We start from the raw sequence: 11,693 nt of genomic DNA on the forward strand, positions 1-11,693 counted from the left end.
CACAGGCTGCTCAGGGCCTGTTAGTGCCCAGAGAGGGGCTGGAGCCTCCATCCTCGGAGACACTCAAACCCCGGCTGCACACAGCCCTGAGCAACCTGCTCTGCATGAGCCTGCTTGCAGCAGGGGCCTGGCCCAGAGCACCTCCCGCAGCCCCTCCCGACCTCAGCCCTCCCGTGACTCTGCAATTGCAGCGCTGAAGCCCGGCGGGAAGCCTCATCCATCTCAGCAACAGCTCAGCAGGCTCCTCTGCCAACGCACCGGCAACAAGGAGAACCTAAACACCGTTTTCTGTACTCAGCAGCAAAGGAGCCAGGACAAAGGGCGCCAGGGCCTCAGGAAGGGCAGCGCTCTGCAAACCCTCGCAGGAGCAGCAGTCACAGGCCGCTCCAGGCCCAAACAAGCGCGGCCTCAAGGCAGGAGAGCGGAGGCAAGGGCCCTCTCGCCAGGCATCGCTGCACCCAAATTCTCCCGCTCCTCAAGGCGAAGAACTGCTCAGGGAGGCTCTGTCGCAATCGTCTCTGCCTTCACGGCTACGAGAGGGGAGCCGGGAGCTGCAGGAACCAAGAAAACACCAGGAGCCCCAAATCCCCAAGCCTCCATTTACAAACAGGAGGAGCAGCAGTGAAAGCCTGGCAAGAAGGGCCCAAACCGAGGAACAGCAGTAGCAGCTGAGGTGTTTGAAGAAACCACGTTGCCTGCTTTCTGGAGCCTTTGCGGGGACCAGCGTGTTTCTATTTCCCCGGAGCCGCCGGGCGCCCACAGGGGCGTGCGCAGTTCGCTAGCAGACTTTCAGCCGGGCTGGCCAGCGAGCAGGCGGCCCCAGCTCTGGGCACAGGCAGCGGGCAGGCTGAGAGGCCGAGCTGACGCTGCCAGGAGCTGCAAGCGCAGGGGTGCTGGCGAGTCTGCAGAGCTGAGGGAGCGCGTTTCTGTGCGCGCGTGAACCTCCAGCACCCGGAAAGGAGGCTGCACGTCCTCTGCTACTGGGGCCTCGCCTGGATGCAAGCACAGGCGCTGCCTTGGGGCAGTGTCACGTCCCACCTACAAGGGGGGGAGGGTGACCCAGGTTTGCAAATCCCCTCGGTATGGATTGAGGGCGAAACGGCACTCAAGGTCCGTTCATACACATCAACCTTAATGGAACAAATATTCGGCGGACATTGGTCCTCTAACAATTATACCTGCCTCAGCTCTGCGGCTTTATGGGGAACCAAGGTGGCCTTAACTGTGTGAAAAGGAAAGCAAGCCCGAAAGCAAGCAAGAGAGCGAGAGCGAATTGCCAGTTGTGGATCCAGCACTGGACCTGCCAACAGCAGTGTTCAGTGTAGAGAGAAACCACCCACCCAGGGCTCCTACGTGCGCCTGTTTTTTTGTGCCAGCTCCTGGGCTTCTGGAACCTTCTCTCAGCCCAGTCTCAGGAGTGGCTGAGACACACGTCGGCTCAGGGCAGTGGCACCAATGAGCCAAGGGGAGTGAGCCTGGGACCCTCCCTGGGGCTCTGGTCCCAGGAGCAGCTGCTCGAGTTCACAGTGCTGTTACTTGGGCCTCGTCCCCTACAGGGAGGGAACCCCCAGCGCCGGAGCCCTGCGAGGCGCTCCCAGCGCCGCCCCCCGCCCCGGCCGCGCCCCGCAGGCGGCGGCAGCGCCGACTCGCCGCCGGCCCGCCCGGAGCCCCGCCCCCGCGGCGTCACGCGGCGCCCTGTGACGCCCCCGAGCGCCCTCGCCGCGGCTGTTGCGCATCGGCCTCTGGAGGCAGCGCCCTCAGCGTGTGGCCGCTGCTGCCGCAGCACCGGCGCGTCCTCGCTGGGCGCCTCTCTCGGAGCCTCGCTGCGCCCTGCCCTCGGCCCCGGCCCCGGCCCCGGCCCGGGGACTGCGAGCCCGGTGCCCCCAGCCCCGCGGCCCACCGGGGCTCGGCTCCTCTGCCCCCGCCCGAGGCGGGGCCGTGTCCGTGTCTGCGTCCCTGCTGCAGCATGAAGAGGCTCCTGGGGCTCTTCGGCAAGGGGCCGCCTGCGCGCGGCAGCGCTTCCCTGCCCTGCATGGGCGCCGCCTACGAGCTCCGCGAGAATGAGCTGGGCAAGCTGCACCGCGCGGCCGCCAGCGGCGACCTGGCGCAGGTGCGGCGGCCACGGTGGCTGCTGAGACCCGGCCTCAACGGGCGGGACCAGGCGAAGCGGTGAGGGGGGCGGTGGCGCCCGCGGGCCGGGCTCTGGGCGGTGCCGCGAGCGTGGGGGCGGCGCGAGGGGCGGCCGCGAGGGCCGGGCCGCGGCGGCGGTGCCGGCTGTGGCCGCGGCGGCGGGCGGAGGGGGCGGCGGCGGCGGCGGCCCGGCCGCGTGCCCGGAGGCGCCGGCGCAGCTGCGAGGCTGCGGCGGGCCCGTGCTGCCGGCAGAGAGGTCTCCTTTGCTGGGCGAGGCGAGGCGAGGCGAGGCTGAGGAGGGCGGAAACGAGGGGGCAGGTTTTGCGAGCGGCCTCTCCCGCAGCGTCGCCTGTGCTGCCTGCGTGGCAGCAGCCCTCTCGAGGTGCTCGCGGGATCCTTCGTAGCCGCGTCGGCTGCGGTGGTTTGAGCTGAGGCGTTTGGCAGTTTGAAGGGCCTCCTGTCTTCCAGGCGCGGCACAGCACGGCACGGCTTTGCCTGGAAGGAAGGCAGGAAGTGCCGTTTCCTTCAGCTGGTGAGGGCTGGTGGAAAGGCAGTCGTGCTCCCTCGGGGTGGACGCTGTGTGAGAAGGGCAGTCACAGCTGGGGGCAAGACAGAGGGCTGCTCTGCTGCTGTCGGCATGACAGGGTCGAGGGGGAAGGTTTCTGCTCTCTGGTTTGCCAGGTGTTGCCGAGGGCCCTTGGGAGTGAGCGCGTCCTCGTGTTTGCTGCAGTAGTAAGCTCGGGGGAAGGAGAGAAGGCACGAATTCCCGAAAAGCACAGCGCGGGGCTGATGTGATGGTGTCCTGCAACCCATCTCCTTAGCCTCTGGCACGGTGTTGTCACGTGAGCGATGCTGGCGGAAGCTCGAGGTTCCCTTGCCGCAGGCTTAAGGCGCCCGAGCCTTGGTCGTCCTTGCTGGGCGGTGTGCGTAGTGCTGCTGGAGGCAGCGGCCAGTTGCCTGGGCAGAGGGATGGAGGGCAGCAGTTTCAGAGCGGCAGCCTGAGGCTGTGCGGGAAGAATCCTGTGCCTGGGCGCAGGACTGCGTCCGCAGGGAGCCGGGTGCGGAGCGGAGTGAACGTCGTCTTCATAAACGAGTGGGGGGGGGTGAGGTGGATGTTTCCTAGCCGGTCTCTGCCTTTGGGCGTGCAACTGCCGTCATTGCTGAAGGGATGAGAAACTTTTTCTAAGCTTGTTTTTTGGAACCGGAAAGCAGTGGCCCTACACACGTGACATAGGCAGGAGCGGTCTCTTCAGCTTTCTCTCTGTCTGTGTTAATGTAATATATTTACTTTCTAGGACACCTCTGCATCTTGCTTGCGCTAATGGACATGCGGAGGTTGTTTCGTACTTAGTAGAGAGGAAGTGCAAGCTCAATCCTCGTGATAATTTTGAGAGATCGCCACTGATGAAGGTACGTGGAGTATGTGATGCTGTTGTAGGTAGGACTTAGAAGTTAAGCACTGAGCGATCCATCTCTTGGGTGATTCGTGACCTGGGTATGGGTGGAGATCGCGTTGTGCTTGGTGCCGAATAGGCATCCGGTACCTAATCTTTGACCGCGTTCTTGTTTTCTGAGGTTGGCAAGCGGTGGGAGTTGTGACAGAGGGAAACGTAGTTGCTGGAAATGTTTCTTTTTCCCGGTGTTGTTTCCAGGCGGTACAGTGCCAGCAAGAACAATGTGTCGCCATTCTGCTAGCGCATGGTGCCGACCCTAATCTTGCAGATGCTCTCGGCAACACTGCCCTTCACCTCGCTGCCCTTGCTCCTAACACCTCTCTAGCAGGGCAGTTACTGGAGCACAATGCCCATATTGATGCGCAGAATAAGGTAAGCGTAGAATGTGGGTAAGGCGTCTCTTGGAAAGCAAAAGTTGCTTCACTTCTCTGTGTTTTTCTAACTGGGGGGGATTTATGCTTTCAGGTGGGATACACGCCCCTCGCTCTTGCCGTGTCCGAGCATCACAAAGAGATGGTGGAGTTCCTGCTTAGAAAAGGAGCTGACGTGCACACTCGAGATCAGCCTGAAAGGTGAAGGGCTCGTCACAACAGGGTGTGGGTCTCCTGAGTATTCTTCAAGTTTGACTGAGGAGAGGCGTGGGCGTGAGCCTCTAAAAGGCACAAGTAGCCACAGAGAAGCAGTTCCCTCTGCGTGGCTTTTGAAAAGTGCTCTGCGCTTGGCTGCTGTCATGCCTCACTGGACGCCTTCCGCCTTGAGGACTGCCAGAAAGCATTGTGTCTGGTCGCCACGAGGCAGGGAACTTGCCGTTAGTTCGGCAGCATTGCTGTTAGGCAGGAGCGGGTTTTTACAGCCCAGGCGTAGTTGGTATGTAAATGCTGTCTCGCGGGCAGCGTTGTCTCTCTGTCCTGACACTCGCTTTGACAACGGGTGCGCATTGAGACGAGAGAGGTTCCAAGTGGATGTGAGGAGAATCTTCTTTGCCGTGAGGACGGTGACATGTCGGAACGGGTTGCGCGAGGAGGTTGTGCAGCCTCCCTGCTTGGCGGCTTGGAAGACCAGACCGAGTAAAGCGCTGAGCAACCCGGTGTGGCCTCGTAGCTGCGCGTGCTTTGGGGTGGTGTTTGGCCGCGAGCGGTCTCGAGGCCCCTTCCGACCCGAGTTCTCCTGTGCTTCCGTGTAGTTGGCTTTGCTTTCCTTCTGCCTGTGGGAAAGGGGGAAGTAGTTGTTTGGGGAGCAAACAGGGATGAAAGTAATGGCAGTGAAACGTGTGTATCGGCTGATACATTTCCTCTCATCTTTTGGATGCTCTAGGACCCCTCTTATGCTTGCTGCTTCTGCTGGGGACATGAGCATCATAGAAGTTCTTCTTGGCTACAGTGCTGATCTTTCCCAGAAAGACATTCTGGGACGGACAGCAGAAGATTATGCTGCTACTTCTGGGCACGCTCAGTAAGTGCTTTAGGTCACCGTCAGAGTTGCTAAGTTGTCTGGATGTGCGTGTTGGCTTAAGGGCACGCTTGGTAACAGCAGCAAGGTTTAGTGATGCACGGAGACCTTTGCTGAAGCTGGGCGAGATGGAATCTTCTGGTACGTGTTGCTCCCGTGTCAAGTGTGAATTGGGAAATTTTCCTCGACTTCCACCCAAAATGCTCCGTTAGGTTTCAAGTTTGCAATGCTGAGCTCACGTCCGAGCAACGCAAAGTCTGAAAAGTGTGTCTTTGCCAAGTGAAGTGTATATAAGCCCCTGCCCAGACCAGCGCTTGACCCCAAATCTAGAGCTCATTTCTTCTCCCTTTCTCCTAGCCTGTATGGAGGGAAGCAGGAAAGAAGGGGGCCTGGGTGTGTGTAACTAGCATGTGTGTGCGACCTTACCAGTTGGCTCTGAATAGGCGTAGGATGGAGAATAAATGGCTATTTGTATTCTAGAAGCGGTGTATGCAAGGATGCTGCTGTTCTTAGTGACGGTATTTCCTTTCTTTCTGTACACAGTGTTAGTCAACACCTGGCAGACTGCACAGAGAAGAAAAATGCGGGAGAAGCTTCTGCAGGCGGCACAAGAGGCATGCCAGTGCTTAGCACGCCTCCTGGAGCAGGAGCTGCTGGCTTTGCATTGGGTGCCTGTGCTCTGGCTGGCGGAGGTAGGATCCCTAACCGTGGAGGAGCTGAGGAGGAAAATCCCCACGGCCTTTTCTTTTGGTGGCTTGTGTTGTTGAAGCTTATTGTGTTCAGCACTGACTTTGTGTGCTACTCCATCTGAGGCCTCCACTAAAGTTTTGTAAATGCGCTTCTGTGTTGCTGACTGGACCCATGTCTTGCGAGGCTGTGAGGGTGCTTCTATAATTAGTGTGTTAGCCGTCCATTCGGAGGGTTGTTGCCTGTTGGATTTCCCCATGTTTATAGACAGGGGCTTTCCTTTTTTTCTTAAAAAAAAAAAAAAAAAAAAAAAAATCGGTGGTTTGGGGCATGCTTTTGTTCGTGCTGTCTCGCATGGCTGTTTCACTCCAGGTAGGCCTGTGGAATTGTCCATGTTACATGCCTGTAGGCACTGTTGACATTCAAAGGTGCTAAGAATTAATCATGCCAATTGCTATTTGAACAGTGAGAGACGACATTTCGCATGGCTACTTTGTAAGGTGAGAGTTGAACAGTACCTTTTCCCAAATACTTTAACCTGCCTAAAAAGAGGAAAGACGGGAGAGAGACGCGGTCCTTCTTGCCTTTTCTTTTCAAGCCTGATGGAGGAAGAGGAGAGTGATGACAGCCTTCCTGCTTGTGAGAAAGAAAGACGCTGTTTAGCTGCCAAGGTAAAGTGCCTCACCAGGCAACATTTCCCACGAAACGACTGACTTGCAGGGAGGACCTGTCTGGATTTGAGCGAAAGCACGTTTCCAGGCAGGTGGTTTCCTCCCGCAAAGCGGTCTCCTGCCTGCACCCTTTCTGCTGCTGTGAGCTGTTTCCTGCAAGACTTGTAGCCGCAGCAGAGCATGCAGCAGTCTTGCTGTTGTGGGGGGAAAGAGCAGTAGGTGACAAGAAAAACGACCACATGGTTTTCCTCATCTGAGTCAGATTTCTAGACCGTGAAAGTTGATCAGCTCCTAGACTGCCTATTCTTTTGTCCTCCAGACCTTGCTCTTTGTTTCCAGTAACTTTGGTGATAGAATTGTGACGGATATGGAAGAAGGGCATTTATTGATCAAAATCTGCAGAAATGCTTCATGCCCTGGCTCTCCCTTCCTCCTTGTCAGGTTCCTCAAGTGTGCTTGGGGGGGCAGTTGCTCAAGCGGGTCTTTTTTTCTGCTGCCTGATGCGGATGGCATTCCAGGCTTGTGCGTGATCTCACACCGCCTGTTTCCCCTCTCTTTTTTCCTGTTTGTTTGTTTATCCAGATGAGGTGTTTGGCGTTGGGAGTGGGCTGTGATGAAGAATCCGATTCTGGTGCTGAAACCCCCCCTGTACTGCTGGAGATGCAGGCATGTTTGATTTTTAAGCGGGCTCTGTTTCTTTCAGTGACCTTTGAGAGACTGTCGCAGATGTTGTCTGTGAAGAGCTACTGCAGCCTAGTAAGATGTGATAGTGGTTTGAAGTGTGAAAGTGAAACTTTTCCCTGCGTGGGTGCCGAGAAGAGGAGTATTTTGGAAGGTGTGGATTGCCTGTGCAGAGGATGCTTGTTTCTGTTCTTTCTCACTCTTTTGGCTGGCCTCTTCTAGGAGGAGTCACCTGAAGGGGAGGGAGAGGAGGCTGCTGGTGGTCCTCCAGCTGCGAATGCTGCAGAAGCCCCTGCTGGTGTGAGAGGTGAGTTAATAAACATTGATCCCCTTTGTTTCTTTGCTAGTTGTGCTGCGTCAGTGAACGGAAGTGGTGGCCTGGTGGGGGAGAGGTTGCCTGATGGAGGAGAGCAGCAGTCATTTCTCCCTTCCTTTGTAGGTGTTACGTCGGCAGCAGGAGTGAAGCAGGAGGAAGACAGCGACTCTCCGTGGGATTCTGAGGTGCTTTCAGTGAGGGGCGCAGTGGGATCCCCGGTGGCGGGGGGAACCGCTCGGGAGTTTGCTTTGGACGTGGGCCCTAGCGCTGATGAGGCTCAGTTCCCTCTTTGGCCGCTTCTGCCATGTGTTTGCTCCTGTGAACTTGAGCAGCTTCTGCTCTGTGCAAGCTGTTCAGTCAGGACTGTGCCTAAGTAGGGTCTGCTGATGTCCTAGGTCTCATAGGAACTGGCCTTTGAATGTGATTTCTAGTGTAACACTGAAAGAGTACAGATTCTGGCTCTGCAAGTGCTTGGGAGGGTTGCTGCTTCTTTGCCACGGTACCCAATGAAATGAGTGTTTTTGGAACCGTGCAGCCAAGTAGTAAGCACAACCAAAAAAAATCAGTGTAGGCTTGGAGCACTGTTTTGGGTTGAAGTGTGAAAGTGAGGAAAGAGAAGGAGGCTTGACTAAGGTTGTCTGAGAAGCAGGCAGCCGTTGGTTTTCCTTGGTGCAAAGGAGGGGGAAAGGGTGTGTGCGCTCCTGGCTGTTGTAACCTAGGTGAGGCCAGGGTCAGACTGTGTGCAGGCAGTGCTTGTCAGGGGCTTTGCAGAACTGGAGCAGGACGTTTGGGACGTTGGGTATTGCTGTCTACTCAAAGAGGTTCCTGAGGAAAAACCGCAGGCCTCGTAGAAGAGAAGTCAGAACTTTTCCCTGCGTGGGTGCCGAGAAGAGGAGTATTTTGGAAGGTGTGGATTGCCTGTGCAGAGGATGCTTGTTTCTGTTCTTTCTCACTCTTTTGGCTGGCCTCTTCTAGGAGGAGTCACCTGAAGGGGAGGGAGAGGAGGAGCACCAGCAGCCTCAAGTTGCGAATGCTGCAGAAGCCCCTGCTGGTGTGAGAGGTGAGTTAATAAACATTGATCCCCTTTGTTTCTTTGCTAGTTGTGCTGCGTCAGTGAACGGAAGTGGTGGCCTGGTGGGGGAGAGGTTGCCTGATGGAGGAGAGCAGCAGTCATTTCTCCCTTCCTTTGTAGGTGTTACGTCGGCAGCAGGAGTGAAGCAGGAGGAAGACAGCGACTCTCCGTGGGATTCTGAGGTGCTTTCAGTGAGGGGCGCAGTGGGATCCCCGGTGGCGGGGGGAACCGCTCGGGAGTTTGCTTTGGACGTGGGCCCTAGCGCTGATGAGGCTCAGTTCCCTCTTTGGCCGCTTCTGCCATGTGTTTGCTCCTGTGAACTTGAGCAGCTTCTGCTCTGTGGAAGCTGTTCAGTCAGGACTGTGCCTAAGTAGGGTCTGCTGATGTCCTAGGTCTCATAGGAACTGGCCTTTGAATGTGATTTCTAGTGTAACACTGAAAGAGTACAGATTCTGGCTCTGCAAGTGCTTGGGAGGGTTGCTGCTTCTTTGCCACGGTACCCAATGAAATGAGTGTTTTTGGAACCGTGCAGCCAAGTAGTAAGCACAACCAAAAAAAATCAGTGTAGGCTTGGAGCACTGTTTTGGGTTGAAGTGTGAAAGTGAGGAAAGAGAAGGAGGCTTGACTAAGGTTGTCTGAGAAGCAGGCAGCCGTTGGTTTTCCTTGGTGCAAAGGAGGGGGAAAGGGTGTGTGCGCTCCTGGCTGTTGTAACCTAGGTGAGGCCAGGGTCAGACTGTGTGCAGGCAGTGCTTGTCAGGGGCTTTGCAGAACTGGAGCAGGACGTTTGGGACGTTGGGTATTGCTGTCTACTCAAAGAGGTTCCTGAGGAAAAACCGCAGGCCTCGTAGAAGAGAAGTCAGAACTTTTCCCTGCGTGGGTGCCGAGAAGAGGAGTATTTTGGAAGGTGTGGATTGCCTGTGCAGAGGATGCTTGTTTCTGTTCTTTCTCACTCTTTTGGCTGGCCTCTTCTAGGAGGAGTCACCTGAAGGGGAGGGAGAGGAGGCTGCTGGTGGTCCTCCAGCTGCGAATGCTGCAGAAGCCCCTGCTGGTGTGAGAGGTGAGTTAATAAACATTGATCCCCTTTGTTTCTTTGCTAGTTGTGCTGCGTCAGTGAACGGAAGTGGTGGCCTGGTGGGGGAGAGGTTGCCTGATGGAGGAGAGCAGCAGTCATTTCTCCCTTCCTTTGTAGGTGTTACGTCGGCAGCAGGAGTGAAGCAGGAGGAAGACAGCGACTCTCCGTGGGATTCTGAGGTGCTTTCAGTGAGGGGCGCAGTGGGATCCCCGGTGGCGGGGGGAACCGCTCGGGAGTTTGCTTTGGACGTGGGCCCTAGCGCTGATGAGGCTCAGTTCCCTCTTTGGCCGCTTCTGCCATGTGTTTGCTCCTGTGAACTTGAGCAGCTTCTGCTCTGTGCAAGCTGTTCAGTCAGGACTGTGCCTAAGTAGGGTCTGCTGATGTCCTAGGTCTCATAGGAACTGGCCTTTGAATGTGATTTCTAGTGTAACACTGAAAGAGTACAGATTCTGGCTCTGCAAGTGCTTGGGAGGGTTGCTGCTTCTTTGCCACGGTACCCAATGAAATGAGTGTTTTTGGAACCGTGCAGCCAAGTAGTAAGCACAACCAAAAAAAATCAGTGTAGGCTTGGAGCACTGTTTTGGGTTGAAGTGTGAAAGTGAGGAAAGAGAAGGAGGCTTGACTAAGGTTGTCTGAGAAGCAGGCAGCCGTTGGTTTTCCTTGGTGCAAAGGAGGGGGAAAGGGTGTGTGCGCTCCTGGCTGTTGTAACCTAGGTGAGGCCAGGGTCAGACTGTGTGCAGGCAGTGCTTGTCAGGGGCTTTGCAGAACTGGAGCAGGACGTTTGGGACGTTGGGTATTGCTGTCTACTCAAAGAGGTTCCTGAGGAAAAACCGCAGGCCTCGTAGAAGAGAAGTCAGAACTTTTCCCTGCGTGGGTGCCGAGAAGAGGAGTGTTTTGGAAGGTGTGGATTGCCTGTGCAGAGGATGCTTGTTTCTGTTCTTTCTCACTCTTTTGGCTGGCCTCTTCTAGGAGGAGTCACCTGAAGGGGAGGGAGAGGAGGCTGCTGGTGGTCCTCCAGCTGCAAATGCTGCAGAAGCCCCTGCTGGTGTGAGAGGTGAGTTAATAAACATTGATCCCCTTTGTTTCTTTGCTAGTTGTGCTGCGTCAGTGAACGGAAGTGGTGGCCTGGTGGGGGAGAGGTTGCCTGATGGAGGAGAGCAGCAGTCATTTCTCCCTTCCTTTGTAGGTGTTACGTCGGCAGCAGGAGTGAAGCAGGAGGAAGACAGCGACTCTCCGTGGGATTCTGAGGTGCTTTCAGTGAGGGGCGCAGTGGGATCCCCGGTGGCGGGGGGAACCGCTCGGGAGTTTGCTTTGGACGTGGGCCCTAGCGCTGATGAGGCTCAGTTCCCTCTTTGGCCGCTTCTGCCATGTGTTTGCTCCTGTGAACTTGAGCAGCTTCTGCTCTGTGCAAGCTGTTCAGTCAGGACTGTGCCTAAGTAGGGTCTGCTGATGTCCTAGGTCTCATAGGAACTGGCCTTTGAATGTGATTTCTAGTGTAACACTGAAAGAGTACAGATTCTGGCTCTGCAAGTGCTTGGGAGGGTTGCTGCTTCTTTGCCACGGTACCCAATGAAATGAGTGTTTTTGGAACCGTGCAGCCAAGTAGTAAGCACAACCAAAAAAAATCAGTGTAGGCTTGGAGCACTGTTTTGGGTTGAAGTGTGAAAGTGAGGAAAGAGAAGGAGGCTTGACTAAGGTTGTCTGAGAAGCAGGCAGCCGTTGGTTTTCCTTGGTGCAAAGGAGGGGGAAAGGGTGTGTGCGCTCCTGGCTGTTGTAACCTAGGTGAGGCCAGGGTCAGACTGTGTGCAGGCAGTGCTTGTCAGGGGCTTTGCAGAACTGGAGCAGGACGTTTGGGACGTTGGGTATTGCTGTCTACTCAAAGAGGTTCCTGAGGAAAAACCGCAGGCCTCGTAGAAGAGAAGTCAGAACTTTTCCCTGCGTGGGTGCCGAGAAGAGGAGTATTTTGGAAGGTGTGGATTGCCTGTGCAGAGGATGCTTGTTTCTGTTCTTTCTCACTCTTTTGGCTGGCCTCTTCTAGGAGGAGTCACCTGAAGGGGAGGGAGAGGAGGAGCACCAGCAGCCTCAAGTTGCGAATGCTGCAGAAGCCCCTGCTGGTGTGAGAGGTGAGTTAATAAACATTGATCCCCTTTGTTTCTTTGCT

At 56.1% G+C, this 11,693-nt stretch overlaps 1 protein-coding gene across 1 annotated transcript; it reads left to right on the forward strand.

Moving 5' to 3' along the window:
• Positions 1-1,733: 1,733 nt before the first annotated feature.
• On the forward strand, positions 1,734-9,446 carry LOC135327240 (ankyrin repeat domain-containing protein 7-like). Its single transcript, XM_064505390.1, has 11 exons — positions 1,734-2,169; positions 3,426-3,540; positions 3,783-3,956; positions 4,050-4,156; positions 4,899-5,036; positions 5,577-5,725; positions 6,187-6,220; positions 6,319-6,391; positions 6,974-7,147; positions 7,295-7,379; positions 9,433-9,446. Exons 1-11 carry the CDS (start codon positions 1,967-1,969, stop codon positions 9,444-9,446), a joined length of 1,266 nt encoding a protein of 421 aa, XP_064361460.1. The 5' UTR covers positions 1,734-1,966.
• Positions 9,447-11,693: the final 2,247 nt, after the last annotated feature.

This window comes from Dromaius novaehollandiae, chromosome 1, assembly GCF_036370855.1.
Source record: "Dromaius novaehollandiae isolate bDroNov1 chromosome 1, bDroNov1.hap1, whole genome shotgun sequence".
Lineage (NCBI taxonomy): Eukaryota > Metazoa > Chordata > Aves > Casuariiformes > Dromaiidae > Dromaius > Dromaius novaehollandiae.

Bases quoted from the DNA above. Each gene is read 5' to 3' on its own strand.
- LOC135327240 (XM_064505390.1), top strand. From the start codon at position 1,967: ATGAAGAGGCTCCTGGGGCTCTTCGGCAAGGGGCCGCCTGCGCGCGGC. The intron at 3,541-3,782 runs GTACGTGGAGTA...TGTTGTTTCCAG, and splicing joins AGAGATCGCCACTGATGAAG to GCGGTACAGTGCCAGCAAGA. The intron at 5,726-6,186 runs GTAGGATCCCTA...CTATTTGAACAG, and splicing joins CTGTGCTCTGGCTGGCGGAG to TGAGAGACGACATTTCGCAT.